Below are 20,353 nucleotides of genomic sequence, written 5' to 3'. Positions count from 1 at the left end.
ATGAACAAAGTTGGAAGGGACCTTGTAGGTTATCTAGTCCAACCCCACCCCCCAATCAGGAGACCCTACCCCATTTTTGACAGATGGCAGTCCAGTCTCTTCTTGAAAGCTTCCAGTGATGAAGCTCCCACAACTTCTGAAGGCAAACTGTTCCGTGGGTTGATTGTTCTGTCAGAAATTTTATCCTTATTTTCAGGTTGAATCTCTCCTTGTTCAGGTTCCATCCATTATTCTTTGTTTGGCCTTCAGGTGCTTTGGAAACAGGTTGACCCCTTCCTCTCTGTGGCAGCCCCTCAAATATTAGAAAACTGCTATCACGTCTCCCCTGGTCCTTCTCTTCACTAGACTAGCCATGCCCAATTCCTGTAACCGTTCTTCATATGTTTTAGTCTCCAGTCCCCTAATCATCCTATTTGCTCTTCTCTACACTTTTTCTAGAGTCTCAACATCTTTTTTTATAGCATGGTGACCAAAACTGGATGCAGCATTCTAGATGTGGTCTTACTAGGGCTTTATAGAGTGATATTGCATTGGCTTCACACTGTTGATTCATATTGGATTGGTTGTCCATTAAGACTCCAAGATTCCTCTCACAGTTACTGCTATTCGTGACCCGTCAAAACCGCGTTCCACAAAAGTGCGGTCGACGAAATCGCGTATGTGACGTCATCACAATGCGTCGAAAAAGATCAAAAAATTGAAATAAAAATTAAATTACAGCAAGCCGATTCACATAAAGGTAAGCGTTAGGTTAAGGGTTAGGGTTAGGGTTAGGTTAAGGGTTAGGGTTAGGTTTAGAGCGTTAGCGTTACGTTTAGCATTAGGTTAAGGGTTAGCGTTAGGTTTTTCATTAGGTTAAGGGTTAGGTTTAGGGTTAGGTTTAGGGTTAGGTTAAGGGTTAGGTTTGGTGGGGTTAGGGGAAGGTTTTCGCTTTATTTTTACATTTTTCGATCTTTTTCGTCGCGCTGTGATGACGTCACATACGTGCTTTTGTCGACCGCGATTTTGTCGTCCGCGGTTTTGTGGTGGAACCACTGCTATTAAGCCTGGTTTCACCCAGTGTATATGTCAACTTTTGGTTTTTCTTGGATGAGAAGTGACACGTCTTCAAGGAAAACAAAGAAAGTTCACTTGCCTCTGGACAAAAAGCAACTTTGGAACAACCATGACCTGGATGACTGATAATTTCCCTAGACAACAGTGATAAATGATGAGATCTGACAGAACTCATCAGAAACATCAGAAACAACAATAACAACAACACTGATCCTAAAATCACACTATTTCATTATTGTCCTTCCACTGCAGTTCTTCCATGGAAACACATTTTGCTGTGAACCTCAGTTCCTTGATTTCCCCCCCACTCCCAACCTTAAAAATTATGCTTCATAGCCACAAAGAAGATTGTGCGTCTCAGCATATTTGCACACACCCTATAGATCTCACCTATCCCATGTGTATATTCGACCTGCTGTAAAAGGAAGTCCTTGAACAATACTGGGACAAAGTATCACTACTATTTTTACAGTGCCATTTGCTCCTAACCGTTAACCCTGATTTCAATCAAATTTTCCACACTACAGTACCAGCAGGAGGAGTTTATGCATCGTAAAGGACACAAGGATATAATAATGAATAATAATGAACCCTATACGAACCTCAGATTTGAGCATGGATGAGTCTTTCATGCAGGTATCTTATTAGAATTGCTAAATAATGTTCCTGCTTTCAGCTGCATATACGTGTAGATCTACAAAGTGGATTTTTCAACTTTGCAGGAAAAAGGGGGGCTCTTTTTAATGTGATTTGCATCCCAACTGTGTTCCTGTAATGAAAGATAATGTGGGACATTGGGAGACAGGAGAAGTGGACCTCGGGAGACAGAAGGAAGACTCTGATCTAGTGAAGAGGAGGACCAGGGGAGACATGATAACAGTGTTCCCATATTTGAGGGGCTGCCATAGAGAGGAGGGGGGGGGTCAAGCTATTTTCAAAGAAACCTGAAGGCCAGACAAGGAATAATGGATGGAAACTGAACAAGGAGAGATTCAGCCTAGAAATAAGGAGACATTCTCTGACAGGGAGAGCAATCAACCAATGGAACAGAAGTTGCCTGCAGAAGTTGTAGGAGATTCATCAGAGATGAGTGTACATGAGTGACACCAGTTGGCCACACCCACTCAGTCATATGCCCCCCACCTAGCCATGGCCACAGAACCAATATTTAAAAAAATTGAAACCCACCCCTGATTCTATTCTGTTCTGTTCTATTCTATTCTGATGTTCAGATGAATGCATCTAATCAGAGGTAGGGAGAATATCATGATCCCACTGCTACCTTCCCCTACACAACAACATAATGATCCAAAAGAACTCAGTCTGATCTAACAGCCAGGGCTGCTAGAGTATAAAAATGGGGAGAACCCAATATATCAGCCTGAAGTCTTAAAGGACAACCATGAGACAAAAGAAATAGGTCAGGCGTAGGTAAGATTACCAGAAGCAAGAAGAATTAATAGGAACCATTTATATTCTGTTTCATGCCTTGCAAATGAAGGTGTCTGCAAATCAGCAGACAAAATTGCCCAGCAATCTGTTCTCAATTTTCTTCACTTTTATAATATCTAATTACAGTAAACCACGCTCAATGCAGGAAGCCAGTACTGTAGAATGAAAAGGAATCCAAACAGATTCCCGGAAAGAAAGAAAAATGAACCTGGGATATAAATCCGGGTCCAAGTCCACTCTCAGTTATGGATGTTTCACGGATAATTTTGGATCAGTTCAACTCTTGGGGGTCTTTAGATCTATCTCACAGGGTTGTTTTTATGGAGAAAGTAGGAGGAGATGTGCCATTTTGAGCTCCTAAAAGAAAGCTGGGATAGGAATCTCATAAATAAAGATCTTACAGAGTAAGATTTTTGTTATTTTTAATTAGGAATACCACATGGAAAACCGACTGTGAATGACCCGAGGTTTTCCCCACCCAAATCAAAACCCAAAGTTCATGCCCCCCAGGTCACACATCCAATAACATGGTCCAAACTGTCTGGTTTGGTTCTGCAACCCAACAAGACAGACACAGACTTCAGAGGATAATCAGAACTGCAGAAACCAACCTGCCTTCCATTGAGGACCTGTATATTACAGGAGTCAAAAAGAAGGCTGTGAAAATATCTACAGACCCCACACATCCTGGACATAAATTGTTTCAACTTCTACCCTCAAAACAAGGCTATAGGGCACTGCACACCAGAACAACTAGACACAAGGACAGTTTTTCCCCAAACGCCATCACTCTGCTAAACAACTAATTCCCACAACACTTTCAAATTATTTACTAAGTCTGCATTACTATTGTGATTAATCTTCTCGTCGTTCCTATCACCCATCTCCTTCCACGTGTCTTTATGACCGTAACTTTGTTGCTTGTATCCTTATGATATATATTGCTTCCTAGTATGATTTGATTGCCTATTTGTACCCTACGACTATCATTAAGTGTTGTACCTTGTGATTCTTGATGAATGTATCTTTTTTTATGTACACTGAGAGCTTATGCACCAAAGACAAATTCCTTGTGTGTCCAATCACACTTGGCCAATAAAGAATTCTATTCTATTCTATTCTATTCCATTCTATTGTAATTCTACTGTAATTCTACTGTAATTCTACTGTAATTCTACTGTAATTCTACTGTAATTCTACTGTAATTCTACTGTAATTCTACTGTAATTCTATTCTATTCTATTCTATTCCATTCCATTCCATTCCATTCCATCCATTCTATTGTAATTCTACTGTAATTAGCAATAGCAAGGGCAGTTAGACTTATATATCACTTCATAGGGCTTTCAGCCCCCTCTAAGCGGTTTACAGAGTCAGCATATTGCCTCCACAGTCTGGGTCCTCATTTCACCCACCTCGGAAGGATGGAAGGCTGAGTCACCTTGAGCTGGTGAGATTTGAACCGCTAAACTGCAGATAGCAGTCAGCTGAAGTGGCCCGCAGTACTGCACTCTAACCACTGTGCCACCTCGGCTCTTAATTCTATTCTATTCTATTCCATTACACTGTAATTCTATTCTATTCTATTCTATTCCATCCTATTCCATCTTATTCCTATTCCTATTCCTATTCCTATTCCTATTCCTATTCCTATTCCTATTCCTATTCCTATTCCTATTCCTATTCCTATTCCTATTCCTATTCCTATTCCTATTCCTATTCCTACTCCTATTCTGCTCCGCTCTACACCATTCTATTCTATTATCAGGTTACAGTCCTCCTCCAGCTGTCTTTGTCCACACACCTTCCAAACACCAGGTGTGGATGTCCTTGGCTGACATCCTCACCTGGTGTTTGGAAGGCGTGGACCAAGAGGGTTATTTTGGCTACACTTTCCCCCAGTTATCTCCATTGCCACCTCACAGTCCCACAGCTGCAACTGGCCTTGCTGTGGCAGCCCTGAAGATGTTCAAAATAGTTTCAGGGCTGACAAAGACAACCTTAGCACCAGCTCTAGGGAGACGTTCTTTAAAGAGTTATGAAGGTTTCTTGCTCCCGAATCAAGGCGTTGGGCTATAAAAAAGCAAGGCAAGTGGGCTTACATGACAAAGCTTTAATATCAAGGCATGGAGACATTTCACAAAAGTAGGACTAAGTTCACGCAGGGAAGGAAAACGGAGATGGTGTGATTTTTGGATCTGCCCTAGCAAAAGAGGAGGCAGCGTTCAGTTGACTTTCTTCCAGACTGACTCATTACCCGTCAAATGTGGCAGATAGGACTGGTGTCTTAGGGCATTTTAACCTTTTCTGCTTTAATTTCTCTCGACAGCCTTCAAAAGGGATTTTGATGCGATAGCTTGTAGAAGAAGAGAGAGAGAAAGTCACAACCCACTCAGCTGCCAAACTTTCTAGTTATGAGATCGGGAATCATTTCTCTATCTGGGAGGTACAAATGGTTGAAAATGCTTCCCGGAAAAACACAACCAAACACCTCCAGTGAGTTGTGGGAACCGTTGGAGAGTTATCTGAGATGAGAAACTGCCTTGAACAGAACTTCTATCTCTCTCCCTTTCATCCCTGAGGAATGTTAGAGTGCTTGCTTCTGTTTCCATCACCCCAACTGTTCTTGACTTTTGAGATATCCGTTCCTCCAACTGTTCATCCACTGGACCTCAAAGGTTTCTTCAGAATGAGAAGAGAGGTGTTATGATCTCATGAGACAAGATCTGCCCTTTAGGTATGTCCGCGAGATGACAGAAGACAGATACTAAAAAGGGCATAGATAATGATCATGATGTAATGATGTGCATTTTGACATGTACATCATCATTCTATCCCTGCCTCGAAGAAACTCAACCACATCAGAAGTTCTTCCATACATTCCTTAGCTTAGCAGTTAGACTTAGACTTATATACCGCTTCATAGGGATTTCAGCCCTCTCTAAACAGTTTACAGAGTCAGCATATTGCTCCCAACAATCCGGGTCCTCATTTTACCCACCTCGGAAGGATGGAAGGCTGAGTCAACCTTGAGCCGGTGGGATTTGAACCGCCGAACTGCAGAACTGCAGTCAGCTGAAGTAGGCTGCAGTGCTGCACTCTAACCACTGCGCCACCTTGGCTCTGCTTGACACAATGAATGCTGAATGAAAGCTGAATGAAAAAGTCCTAAAGGCAGCACTTATATTAACAAATATATATCTCTCCCTCTCCCTCTCCCTCTCCCTCTCTCTCTCTCTCTCTCTCTCTCCATCTCTCTGTCCCTGTCTTTTCGCTTCTGGCTTTCTCCTTCTCTCTGCCTCTCTCCTTCTGTCTCTCTGTCTTTCTCTCCCTCTTTCTCTCTTTCCCCTTCTCTCTTTCCCCCTCTCTCTATGTGACTCTCCTTCTCTGTGTCTCTCTGTGTCTCCTTCTCTCTGTTCCTCCCTATCCTTCTTTCTCTCTCCCCTTCTCTCCCTCTCTTCTCTGTCTTTCCCTCCCTCTCGCTCCATCCTTCTCTCTCTCCCCCTTCTCTCTGCCTCTTGTCTCCCTCCATCTCCCTCTCTCCCTCCTCCTTCTCTTCTTCTCTCTCTCTCTTTCACTTTCCTGTCTCTCTCCTTCTCTCTCTCTCCCTCCCTCCCTCTCCTCCTTCTCTCTCCTTCCTCTCTCTCTCTCTCCCCCCTTATCTGTCTCTCTCCCTCCCCCCTCTCTCTCAAGAGAAGATCTGAGAAAATTAGAATGAGGATAAATGAGGATGTCTTCAGTTTGGGTAAAAAATAGAGACAAAAATCTACCCAACCATAGTGGTAAACATTTTTTTTTACCTCTATCAGTTTGCACATCAATGAAGACAAGTGAAGGAATCTGGGAGTGATTTTACAGAACGGGAGGGTTTTTTGAACCCAGAGAACAGGTGCTTTCATTCGGTCTATCAGTTGATGACATGGATCGAAAATCATTTTTCTTACCTTTTGCCATAACCCAGAACCATTCAGCTACTGAGCCAAACACCAGTTTCAACCAGAGGAAGCTTGAAAACCTCAGTTTATGCTGCAAAATTTATGGGACAAATGGCTGACACCTCTCTTTCTCTTTCTCTTTCTCTTTCTCTTTCTCTCTCTCTCTCTCTCTCTCTCTCTCTCTCTCTCTCTCTCTCTCTCTCTCTCTCCCTCCCTCCCTCCCTCCCTCCCTCTCTCTCTCTCTCTCAGTTAATTGTTTTTTATTGGAAAACTAATATACAACTTGGAATGGATTTGAGGCAAGTTGTGCCATCAGTGAATTCTTTTTAAAATAAGTGGCTGAATAAAAGTTTTTAAAAGCATCATAACTATAGAGGAAAAATGTCTTCTGGTACATGACCAAGAACACAAAAAATAGTGTACGAGTACTTGGATAATACACCCGTTTTGCAATAGTGCAAACTTTTCAAAGTTCCATATTGTTGACTGTCCATAGTCCACCAAGTGAAGACTACATTTCAACAACATGCTAAATTTCCTAAAATAACCAATTTCAACAGGCTGACTTTTCTCGACAGGGAACCCTAACCTAACAGGTTGATTCAATGGCTAAGATGCTGAGTTTGTCGATCAGAAAGGTTGGCAGTTTAGCAGTTCAAATCCCTAGCACCGCGTAATGGAGTGAGCTCCCGTTACTTGTCCCAGCTTTTGCCAACCTAGCAGTTCAAAAGCATGTAAAAATGCAAGTAGAAAAATAGGGACCATCTTTGGTGGGAAGGTAATAGCATTTCGTGCCCCTTTTGGCATTTAGTCATGCCGGCCACGTGACCACGGAGATGTCTTCGGACAGTCCTCTTTGGCTTTGAAATGGAGATGAGCACTGCCCCCTAGAGTCAGAAACTACTAGGACTCTATTCTGATTTTAAAAACAACAACAGTTGGAGCACCTTTGGCATTGACAAATTCACCACCAGTCAATTGCAAAAGGCAGCTTTACTCAGAACAGCTTACATCTTGGGACAACCATCAAAAATCCAAATTTACCATACCTATCCCACATCTTTGGGAAGAAGTCAATAGGTGGACAAAAATGCCAAATTCAGTCTGAACACCTAGCTGTCTGTGTGACATACTTTAACAATTTCTTAAGCATCCAATTCTGCCTATTTAATATCATTTCCCCAAATCATTCTAGTGGCCGACAGAGATAGTAATACCAGCATTACCATAGATACAGAACAAAAATAAATAATTACAGGACAAAAATAAAAAAGAATGGTAGTTGAAGACAGCCGTTGAAAATAAATATATAATTGTATTATAATGAATTACAGCAGTTAGACTTATATACCGCTTCATAGGGCTTTCAGCCCTCTCTAAGCAGTTTACAAAGTCAGCATATTGCCCACACAGTCTGGGTCCTCATTTCACCCACCTCGGAAGGATGGAAGGCTGAGTCAACCCTGAGCTGGTGAGATTTGAACCGCTGAACTGCAGATAACAGTCAGCTGAAGTGGCCTGCAGTACTGCACCCTAACCACTGCGCCACCTCGGCTCATTATAATTATAACATATAATTATGTTATAATTAATTAAATATAATTATATATTGTATAATAATAACTATCACTCACAGGGTCATCTAACCTCTGAACCTGTGTGCCTAGGAGAAGACCAAGTCTTAAGGTCTTCTGGATGATCGCCAAGATTGAGGTCAACATAATCTCAGGAAAAAAATCGTGTTTCAAAGGACCATAGGGTGACAGACCAGCCATCTGTAGCATATTACACACAAACCTAGCCAGTATTTTCCCTGTCAGATTACGGTTTAGTTTCTAACATAAATCAGGTGAAGCAACCCATTGTGTCATGACTTGACAAAAATCAAAGTCAGGAAGTGTTCATAACTGATTGAACAGAAGCAAAGCCCTCCCTTGGCTGAAGTAATGAGTAAATAAATACCTGTATGAGGTGGGAAAATCTTCTGAATATAGACAAAGACCGTGTAAATAACGCTTTGTCTCCACATATGTAAATAACTCTTTGCCTTTTATCGCACAGAGCTGATCCTTTTTAGAAATCTGGATGGACCCTCAGAAACGATGAAAATCAGCTTGATGTGAGGGCCAGGTTAGCCAAGATAAATCGACATTTATTTTTATATTTAACTAGCTGTATATCCATGCTTCGCTATGAAACTATGTGATGATAAATTGACACTTAAAGCTTGAAAATTAATGAGTAGTTATGATTGGGCTTGATACATTGACACTTAAAGCTAACATCAGAGCGTGTTAATATAAGGCAACTGGCAGTTGGAACAGAGTTCTTTTCAGGTGGGGAGGGGGCGTAGAATGTCTAAACTCCCAGCCCGCAGGCCAGATGAGTCACACGCTGGTCACACTCACTCCTGGTTTAACGAAGGGGTAGCATCAGACATATTAATATAAGGCAACTGGCAGTTGGAACAGAGCTCCTTTCTGGTGGGGAGGGGGAGTAGAAGATTTAACTCCTTAGCATCACTGCATGTTCATACAATACTGTATAAGAACTATTAATGATCAGATGGTTATTTTGAAAAATCCTTTCTTAGCAAGCACCGAGAAGCCAAGAAGAACATACGTGCCAAATTTCAGGTTTGTAGGCTTTATGGTTCTAGAGATTTCGTGATGAGTGAGTGGTATTTGGCTTTTATACATATAGATAGAGGGATTGGCTTGTTTTCCCCCTCCTACTCTACATATTGTAACAGAATATTTTCTTAATTACTAGAAATGGTTGAGAATCCTGATTCATTCCAATGGGTATTAATTTGATGAAAAAAATGTACCCCACTGTTGTGCTGCAACTGCCTCCCATTACTACTTGCATGTCGACATTGCAACACAGGTAGGAAAGGGGTGGAGTTTGCAAGGCAATAACACGATGCTCATTTTGTCAAGTGTCTCTCCTCAACTCCCATGAAGATCTTCATGATACTGCATTGTAGGGAAGCGTTCAGTTTCCCATCTGCTATCTGAACAGCCTTCAAGGGCACTTACCACTTGCCCACCTGGGAAGATTATGGGTGGCTTTGGGACATTTATGTGATAGGAATAGTTAGGAGTTTAAATTAGTGTCTATCTCTCTTTCCATCAATCCAGCTCTCCATCATCTACGTATCTACCTAACCATCTTTCTCCATCCATCCATCCATCCATCCATCCATCCATCCATCCATCCATCCATCCAATGTTTCATATCAATCCATCCATCCATCCATCTATGTCTGTCTCTCCATCCATCCATCTCTCTGTCGCTTTATCTATCATCTATCTACCTAATCCTCTTTGGTCATCCAACTATTCATCCATCTATCGATCCATCCATCTAGCCATTATGTTCTCTCTCTCTCTCTCTCTCTCTCTCTCTCTCTCTCTCTCTCTCTCTCTCTCTCTCTCTCTCTCTCTCCCTCCCTCCCTTCCTCCCTCCCTCCCCCTATCTCTGTCTCTCAATCCATCCATCTTCCTCCTATCTATCTATCTATCTATCTATCTATCTATCTATCTATCTATCTATCTATCTATCTATCTATCTATCTATCTATCTATCTCCATCCGTTGGTCCATCCATCCATTTCTCATTCATGTACCTAACTATTTTTTCACAATCCACCCACCCATCAATCCATCCATCCATTTCTCATTTATCTACCTAACCATTTCTATCCGTCCGTCCATCCATCCATCCATCCATCGGTCCAACCATCCATCATCTTTTTTCTTTTTTCCCTTCCTTCCTTCCTTCCTTCCTTCCTTCCTTCCTTCCTTCCTTCCTTCCTTGCATCCTTCCTTCCTTCTCTCTGTTTCTTTCTTTCTTTCTTTCTTTTTTTCTTTCTCTCTCTCTCCCTCCCTCTCTTGCATCATCTATCTAAAATATCTAAGTATCTCTCTCTTTTCATCCACCTCTAAATGTTTATCCATCCATCCATCTTCTCTCTCTCTCTCTCTCTCTCTCTCTCTCTCTTTCTTTCTTTCTTTCTTTCTCTCTCTCGCGCTGTCAGGCACCCATGGATCCACCAAAGTAAAGAACACATTAAGTCTAAAACATGCCTAAAATCTACAGCACACCCCATTTCATAGTCTGGAATGACAAGTCTTCAGCCACTGTGTTTTGACGGTGCCTGCCACCCATAAAGGCCTCTCGTGCTTTCGGTGGAACAGAGCGATGACCTCTGATATGTTTCCAGTTCAATAAACACTCAGAGAAAAGGGGACGTTTGGGTACGTAGGTTAATTCTGCCCAGCGGCAGCGTTTTTAATTGGCTCTTGTCATTTCGTGGAAAGGCTAAGCAGAAATGTCTTTCCTTGAATATGGAAATGAAGCCAAACCTAGGTGGCAGGTGATATTAAAGAGGAACATTAAACTTACATGCTGCTTTCCCACGATGTTATCAAAAGGCAGCTCGGGGCTCCAGGATCCTTCCGTGAACGTGGCTCCGCTGTTTCTCCTGTCTGAAGAAGGGATCGACTCTTTGACGATGTCTTCGGGCAAAGTCAGCAGGCTTTCCTCCGGTTGCTTGATCAAGTAGGTCTCAATGTTGTGCTTCCTCAAAAATTCATTGCGTTCTTTGCCGTGTCCTTCCTCCACTTTGTAATCCCCGTTGAGACAATCTAAAGTCGCCTTGGATATGTGGATTCGCCTACACAGAGGGGTAAAGAAGGAGGAAGGGAGTCAAGCTATTCTCCAAAGCACCTGAGGGCAGGACAAGAAGTAATGGGTAGAAACTAAGCAAGGAGAAAAGCAACTTGCAACTAAAAAGGAATTTCCTGACAGTTAGAACAATGAATGAGTGGAACAACTTGCCTCCAGAAGTTGTGGGTACTCCAACACTGGAAGTTTTTAAGAAGATGTTGGATAACCATTTGTGTCGGGTTTCCAAAAGATGCTCTAATTGATTCATGAGCCTCGAGCCAAGTTTCAAAAGAAAACCAGTCATTTATTAGAAGCACCATTTCGGCAATACACTATTGCAGTCAGATCTAAGCCTCATTTGAATTACGGTTGAACTCTCTAACCCTCATTTGAATTATGGTTGAACTCTACCCGTTCCTTCCCTCCCCTCAATCTGTGTCATAAATCACATTCTCCAACGAGGTGTCCCCTCACAAGCCTGCTGTAGTAATCTGAGATCTGACTTTAGCTGAAGGTATGCGTGGAATGCGCTCCCCCCTTTTCCTCACCATGGCAACTTTATGAGTTGACATTTGTCTGAAGTGGTGTAGGGTTTCCTGCTAGAGGACCTCAAAGGTCCCTTCCAACTCTGTTATTCTATAAGGAGCAGAATGGATGGAAGTGAGGCCCAGGTGGGCAATTCTGAGGAACACCAAGGGAACATGTTGCAAAATGCTCCCTGTGGCTGAAAAAAGTTCTGCTGTAGGTTCTGTCTGGAGTGGATTTGCATGTTTGACTCCCAGGGAATCCCTGGGTAGAGTAATACTGTATGTCCTGATAGTCCCTGACTTACAACCATTCATTTAGCGACCATTCAGAGTTACAACGGCACTGGAAAAAGTGACTTATGACCGTTTTTCAAACTTATTATTTTTATAAATAACTCAAGGCTTTCATGGTTAAGGCAGAACTGCAACTCACTGCCTCCTGGGTGTCTAGCCTGGTGCCTTAGCCACTAGATTAAACTGGATTTTATTTTTTATTAGCAGTTTTTATTGGCTTTATTGCTATGTAGATAAGAAGTACTTTTGAACTATGCCTGCATTGCTAGCAGGAACTCTGCAATGGAGCCAGAGGGCGATGTAATTTTAAGCATATGGCGGCTTTCTGCCTGGGTAGTAAGTATTGTTATTATGCTATCAGCATCTTTTGTAGAGAGGCGTTCTTGTTCCGATGACTGCAACATTTCTGATATGCAGAGATCAGTGACACACAGTTGAGTCTGGCCGGCAGGGAGATAAAGGGCTTTGTCCGGAATTATGAAATGCCAGAAAGAAAAATGGATATAACTCTGAACAGAGGATCAAGCAGTCATATGTCTTGACGCTATTATACTTCAGAGCATGATTATAAATGTGTGTGTTTACCCTTGCAGCAAAGCCAGACAAATTTTACATCGGAGCCATGTTTTTGGTTCTGCAAGCATGGAATTCTAAAGAGAATTTTGCAAACTCTGCAGTATAGATTGCTTCATGGTCTAGTGACATCTGAAAACACAGGAAGAACAGTGGCAGGAATTGGGTATGTCTAGTTTAGTGAAAAGAAAGACTGGGGGTGACATGATAGCAATCTTCCAAGATTTGAAGGGCTGCCCACAAAGAAGAGGGAATCAGCTGATTTTCCAAAGCACCAGAAGGCGTGACAAGAAACAAGGGATGGAAACTAATCAAGGAGAGATGCAGCCTGGAATGAAGGAGAAACTTCCTGCCAGTGAGGACAATTAACCAGTGGAACAGAAGTTGCCTTCAAAAATTGTGGATGCTCCATCATTAATGGCTTTTAACGAAGGGCCATTTGTGTGAAATGATATAGGGTCTTCAGCTTGAGGAAGGGGTTGGACTAGAACAGTGTTTCTCAACCTTGGCTACTTGAAGATGTCTGGACTTCAACTCCCAGAATTCCCCAGCCAGCGAATGCTGGCTGGGGAATTCTGGGAGTTGAAGTCCAGACATCTTCAAGTGGCCAAGGTTGAGAAACACTGGACTAGAAGACCTCCAAGATCCCTTCCACTTTGATGTTCTGTGATGTTCTATGATGACCTTCTATGACAGTCACTAACTTTCCCGATGAGAAAAGACGTCTAATAAATCCATAACCCTCTGTGACATGCAGGGGTGGGTTCCTACCAGTTCTAACCTCTTCTATAGAAGAGGTTCCACAAATCTACCGTGATGTTTAGAACCGGTTCCAGCTCCCTCCTTCCGCCGCTCCAGACTACGCTTGCCCCGCCCACTGCTCACTGATTGGCTGGCTCACCAATCACCCTGCCCGCCTCTAAGAATCCTATCTAAACCTTAAAGCCTTAAAGCTGTCAAGTTTGAACAACCCTGGGTTTTTTTTCCTAAAGGGTTAGGGGTGCGAGGGTCTTGTAACTTGACCGCTTTAAGACTTGCACACTTCAGTGCCAGAGTTCCTGAACCAACATGACTGGAGGAGGAATTCTGGGAGTTGAAGTCCACAAGTCTTAAAGCTGTCAAGTTTGAACACCCCTGGGGTTCTTTTTTCTAAAGGGTTAGGGGTGAAAGGGTCTTGTAACTTGACAGCTTTAAGACTTGCGTGCTTCAATGCCAGAGTTCCTGAGCCAACATGACTGGAGGAAGAATTCTGGGAGTTGAAGTCCACAAGTCTTAAAGCTGTCAAGTTTGAACACCCTTGGGGTTTTTTTTTCTAAAGGGTTAGGGGTGAAAGGGTCTTGTAATTTGACAGCTTTAAGACTTGCGTGCTTCAAATACCAGAGTTTCTGAGCCAACATTTTGGTTGCTAAGAAAGAACCTTGTTAAGTGAGTTTCACCACATTTTACAAGTTGGTCACGCCCACTCAGTCACATGACTGCCAAGCCACTCTCACTTGGTCACATGGCAGCAAGCCACTCCCACAAAGTAGGCCACATCTACAGAAGAGGTTCTAAAAATTTTTGAAACCCACCACTGGTGACATGTATATATGTATATATGTTTTTGTGCATATGTGTATATGTATATATGCCGGTATGTATAGATATGTATGTATATGTATGTGTGTATGTCTATATATTTATATGTAAATACATATATTTACACACACACACAAAGCCATTTCAAGTAGTTCTTGACTTACAAATACTTGCTTAGCAACCATTTGAGGTTGCCACCGACTCTTCCAGAAGATACTTACTACAGATAGCTTTCGACGTAAGACCAAAATTTCTGCATGTTAAGTGAGTTGTGCTTCATTTTATGACCTTTTTTTAACCATAGTTGCTAAGTGACTCACTGTAATTATTAAGCAAATCCTGTGGTCGTTAAGTGAATCTGGGTTCCCCCATTGGCCAGCTGAGAAGGTTGCAAATGGTGATCATGTCACCCAGGGACAGCGCAACCCTCATAAATAATAAATAAGAACCGTGGTGGCGCAGTGGTTAGAAGGCAGCATTGCAGGCTAATTCAATTCAGTGCCAGCAGTTCGATCCTGACTAGCTCAATGTGGACTCAGCCTTCCGTCCTTCTGAGGTGGGTAAAATGAGGACCCAGATTGTTGGGGGCAAGAGCCTGACTCTGTAAACTGTTTAGAGAGGCCTGTAAAGCCCTGTGAAGCGGTATATAAATCTATTGCTATAAATACATGCCATTTGCCAGTGCTCAATTTTGATCACATGACCATGGGGAAGCTGCAATGGGCATAAATGTGCAAAAATGGTCATAAGTCACTTTTTTCCAGTGCTGGGTAACTTCAAACCATCACTAAACAATTGGTTGTAAGTCAAAGATTACCTATACCTGATTTTGAAATTCTGAGGGCTGTCCCCCAGGACAGGTGATCACATTTCAAGCACTTGGTAACTGGCCCCCATTTATGGCCATTCTTAGTGTTCCATAGTCACATGATCATAATGTACATTATTATTGACCAGAAATTGGGTTTACTTGTGGTTGTGGTAAATATGCCTCACAGCAAACAATGGGTTTACTTAATTATCTTCTTTTAATGACTCCATAATCCCTTGCTGGGCGGAGTCTGGGCAACTGAATGGAACTGAGTGTTTACTGGCCGGTTGCCCTTCCAGTCACCAATGCAGAGTTTTGTTCAGTAGATATATTCTCATCGTGCCCAGAGAGAGAAACATATCTGCCTCTACCTAGGATTGAACTCTTAGCCTCCTGATTGTGAGGCGAGAGCTCCACCTTTAGGCCACCGCACCACTCAGTGGGTTTACTTAGTGAGCGTGGTATTCATTTAACACCCCAAAAACAGGTTGTAAAATCAGAACAATCACAGCCTACAACCATAATGGAAAATCTCCTACAGTCATAAGTCAAGAACTACAGTAAGTTCAAGAAGGGAAGCTATGAAGAGGCTAGACCTCAGGAGGTTCAAGCCATGTACATAAGATGCCCATGTTTCTGCAACTAGAAGTTTGTGATATGGGCTCAATGACACATCAAGACTTCCCTCCAAGTCACCCATTGAGTTTCTAGGGCTGAGAATGGACCTGAATTTAGATTTTTGCAGAATGAGTCACATAATTTCACCAGTAGCCCATCCATGTAGATCAAGGTTCTCCAAAGTTGGCAACTTTAAGACTTGTGGACTTCAACTCCCAGAATTCCTCAGCTGTTCCTCAATTCCTGGGAGTTGAAGTCCACAAGTCTTAAAGTTGTAAGTGTGGAGACTCCTGCTGTTGACCCCTGTTGGCATAAAGCTTGATTGAGAAAAATCCTTCCTCATCAGAATGATGAGCAAATCCAAGAAAACAATGCTTATAACCAAGAGGTCTAAGAGAATCAGGAGTCTTTATTGGGGAAAGCCCAAACTTCATGATTCCTGCTGTAAAAGTAAGACTCAAAATCTAGAACGTAATGGCGTCATTTGAACAAATTTCACTTACCCAGGTATTCCACCTGACTCAAGTTTGTTCGCAATGTCTACATCCCATGACCAGACATCAAATTGCCACTTCCGCAGACCCAGAACCCCACACAGCACTGATCCGGAGTGAATGCCGATCCTCATGTCCACATCATGCTTTGTCCTTGATCGAACATACCTAAAAAGAGATTCAGTTCAATTACATGAGATATATACATATAGAATATAGAATAACAGAGTTGGGCGGAACCTTGGAGGTCTTCTAGTCCAACTCCCTGCTCAGGCAGAAAACCCTACACCATTCCAGACAAATGGCTATCCAATCTCTTCTTAAAAACTTCCAGTGTTGGAGCATTCACAACTCCTAGAGGCAAATTGTTCCACTGATTAATTGTTCTGTCAGGAAATTTCTCCTCAGTTCTGAGTTGCTTCTCTCCTTGATTATTTTCCACCCATTGCTTCTTGTTCTACCCTCAGGTGCTTTGGAGAATAGCTTGACTCCCTCTTCTTTGGGGCAGCCCCTGAGATATTGGAACACTGCTATCATGTCACCCCTAGTCCTTCTTTTCATTAAACTAGACATATCCAGCAACATTTCTTTATATGCTTTAGCCTCCAGTCCTCTATCATCTTTGTTGCTCTTCTCTGCACTCTTTCCAAAATCCCAACATCTTTTTTACACTGTGGTGACCAAAACTGGATGCAATAAGAGCCGAGGTGGCGCAGTGGTTAGAGTGCCGTACTGCAGCCACTTCAGCTGACTGCTATCTGCAGTTCAGCAGTTCAAATCTCACCGGCTCAGGGTTGACTCAGCCTTCCATCCTTCCGAGGTGGGTAAAATGAGGACCCAGACTGTGGGGGCAATATGCTGACTCTGTAAACGGCTTAGAGAGGGCTGAAAGCCCTATGAAGCGGTATATAAATCTAACTGCTATTGCTATAATATTCCAGTTATGGCCTATGGGGGAGAGGGAGAGAGAGGGAGAGAAAGAGAGGGAGGGAGGGAGGGAGAGGGAGAGGGAGAGGGAGAGGGAGAGGGAGAGGGAGAGGGAGAGGGAGAGGGAGAGGGAGAGGGAGAGGGAGAGGGAGAGGAAGAGGGAGGGAGGGAGGGAGGGAGAGAGAGAGAGAGAAAGAGAGAGAGAATCCAATCTAAAATTGCTTAAGTTTCATGTTCTAAGGAACAGGCAATATTTCTCAATGAAGAATTACCGTGCCTTTAGTGTTTTGGCTGCATGCTGCAAGTTGTCTTCCAAAAAGACAGATGATGGTTGCGTCCATATTGTTATAACACAGAACATAGAAGAAGAATAGAGTGGGGGAAGGAACCTTGGAGATCTTCTAATCTAACCAAATGCCCATCACAGAAGACCCTTCTGAACAAATGATTGTCCAATCTCTGATTAAAAACGTCCAGTGTTGGAGCACACACAACTTCTGAAGGCAAGTCCTTCCACTGATTGATTTTTCACACTGACAGGAATGTTTTCCTTAGTTCTAGGTTGGATTGCTCTTTCATAAGCTTTCATCTTTTACTTTTTGTCCTGACCTTTGGTCTTTGTAAGTATAGACACATCACAGCCCTGGAATATCTTTACCAAGGCCTTCTCACCAAGTGAGAATCTATGACATAGTTCTTGGCTTTTCCTTTAGTGCTGACCCCCCAAAAAAGCAGAAGCTATCCATCACTTTGATACCTTCATTGCCAGTTCTCAACCAATTATATGAAACACTTTTATGTTCCCCAAAACATTTTTTAAGTATGTGAAAATAAATAGGCTGAAACTTTTAGAAAGTTGAATCGGATATGAATAGAGGCATTAAGATCCCATTATGCCTATGGGTTTAATGTTATTAACATGAATATTGTCCCTCATTTGATTAATGTCCTTAAAAGTCTTCTAATGTTAATACCTAATGCAAATTTTCTCCACAATACGAGGTTATTTAGGAAATTTATTTGGGATACTAGGCCCTTGAGACGTTCATTAGTTAAATTGAGATTATCCTTGGAGGAGGGCGGTTTTAATATATCTAATTTGCAAAAAAAAATAAAATAATTGGGTTTATTTTATCAGCCATAAATACATAGAATGACAATTTATGGAACATTGTCTTTTATAGCCCATAATGGAAAGCTATTTTTTATTCCCTTTGCAGCCATGGCAGGTTTCTAGAACAACATAAAGCAGAAATGGTGTTTTTATTTTGAGGAGTGCAGGCTAGGAGAACGTATATTGGATTCCTTGAAGAATGCACTTGAACAGAACAGAAAAGAACAACTACTTTGAATAAAATACTTATTACAATAGAATCTTTAGATATCCTAAAATCTTAGGAAGGATGTGATAGCAAAAAGTATTAAATTTAGATGGAACTATCGGGTAAACCATACATTAGGAACAACAATAAAAACATTCCTATAGCAGAAGCAAATGGTTGTTGCTTCCATTTTAAATAGTGTGTGCGTTTGTGTGTGTATAGATAGATAGATAGATAGATAGATAGATAGATAGATAGATAGATAGATAGATAGATAGATAGATCTATATCATTATCAATGAATGGATGGATGGATGGATGGATGGATGGATGGATGAATGGATCTATCTAACTATCTATCTATCTATCTATATCTATCTATCTATCTATCTATCTATCTATCTATCTCTATCATCTATCTATCATCTATCTATATCTATCTATCTATCTATCTATCTATCTATCTATCTCTATCTATCTATCTATAATCTATCTATCATCTATCTATCTATATCTATCTATCTATCTATCTATCTATCTCTATCTATCTATCTATCTATCTATCTATCTATCTATCTATCTATCTATCTATCTATCATCTATCTATCTATCTATCATCTATCTATCATCTATCTATATCTATCTATCTATAATCTATCTATCATCTATCTATATCTATCTATCTATCTATCTATCTATCTATCTATCTATCTATCTATCTATCTATCTATCTATCTATCTATAATCTATCTATCATCTATCTATATCTATCTATCTATCTATCTATCTATCTATCTATCTATCTATCTATCTATCTATCTATCTATCTATCTATCTATCTATCTATCTATCTCTATCTATCTATCTAGCTATCTATCATCTATCTATCTATCTATCATCTATCTATCTATCTATCTATCTATCTATCTATCTATCTATCTATCTATCTATCTACCTACCTACCTACCTACCTACCTACCTACCTTCCATCCATCCATCCATCCATCCATCCATCCATCCATCCATCCATCCATCCATCCATCTATCTATCTATCTCTCATCTATCTATATCATCTATCTATCTATCTATCTATCTATCTATCTATCTATCTATCTATCTATCTATCTATCTATCTATCTATCTATCTATCTATCTATCTACCTACCTACCTACCTACCTACCTACCTACCTACCTACCTACCTACCTACCTACCATCTATCTATCTATTATGTGATTGAATATTTCAATTCAGGCTGCTCCATTCCTAACTTTGACCAAAATGTTCTTCCTGCTCTAAATTAGATTCCAACAAGAAATAGCACATGGCACTTAAGCTTATATACCGCTTCACAGCGCTTTACAGCCCTCCCTAAGCGGTTTAGAGAAAGAAAGAAATGGTAACGAAGAATAGTTTTCTGGGTGTAGCCAGGGATGGGCTTCAAAAATTTTAGGAAGGGGTTCTCTGCCTGGGTCCTGGATGGCCATGGTGGGCGTGGCCTAGTTGGCCTCCTGTACCACGTTTCCTCGAGGAGGGCACGTTTCCTCTGAGAGGGCAAAAACGACCTCCCCAGGTTCTGGAGGCCAGAAATGGGCCTGTTTCCAGCCTTCCCTAACTTCCGGTAGGCCTCCTGGGTGTAGTTGAGTTGCAAACTATACCCCGTTCTGGAATTCAGTACACAATCCCGAATCCAAGTTTCTGCTCAAATGTCTTTTGCAATGAGCGTTAGTTCTTCTTCTTCTTCTTCTTCTTTTTTTTAATGGGTAGAAGCGGAGAAGACAAAGTTCCTAGAAAATATTCTACAGTCCCAACGTAAGAGCTGTAAAACCGCAGATCATAGCACAGTATGAGGGCAGCAATAAAAACCAAACACAAGTTACCTGATGGTTTTGATCATGCTGAGTCCCATCTCAACGCAACAATGAGCGTGATCCTGCCGAGGCTCGGGAAGCCCAGATACACAGTAGTAGCAATCTCCCAGGATCTTAATTCTAAGGCAGTGATGTTCCTGTAGATAAAGAAGAAGAAGAAGAAGAAGAAGAAGAAGAAGAAGAGGAAGAGGAAGAGGAAGAGGAAGAGGAAGAGGAAGAGG

The 20,353-nt window shown here is 41.7% G+C and overlaps 1 protein-coding gene across 3 annotated transcripts in view; it reads right to left on the bottom strand.

Moving 5' to 3' along the window:
* ADCY8 (adenylate cyclase 8) overlaps positions 1–20,353 on the bottom strand; it is a 138,996-nt gene that overhangs the window by 45,986 nt on the left and 72,657 nt on the right. For all 3 annotated transcript variants that reach the window (XM_087706676.1, XM_087706677.1, XM_087706678.1), the window contains exons 5-7: positions 20,142–20,269; positions 16,022–16,180; positions 10,854–11,124 (exon numbers count right to left, since the gene is read on the bottom strand). In XM_087706676.1, coding sequence (XP_087562802.1) covers positions 10,854–11,124; positions 16,022–16,180; positions 20,142–20,269 — 558 coding nt within the window. The remainder of the gene's footprint in view (positions 1–10,853; positions 11,125–16,021; positions 16,181–20,141; positions 20,270–20,353) is intronic.

Source organism: Thamnophis sirtalis, unplaced genomic scaffold, assembly GCF_051295495.1.
Source record: "Thamnophis sirtalis isolate CommonGarterSnake01/CBP01778 unplaced genomic scaffold, rThaSir2_p1.2 scaffold_2, whole genome shotgun sequence".
Taxonomy (NCBI): domain Eukaryota; kingdom Metazoa; phylum Chordata; class Lepidosauria; order Squamata; family Natricidae; genus Thamnophis; species Thamnophis sirtalis.
The sequence above is the reverse complement of the archived record's forward strand: the minus strand, read 5'-3'. Positions and strand labels throughout refer to the sequence as shown.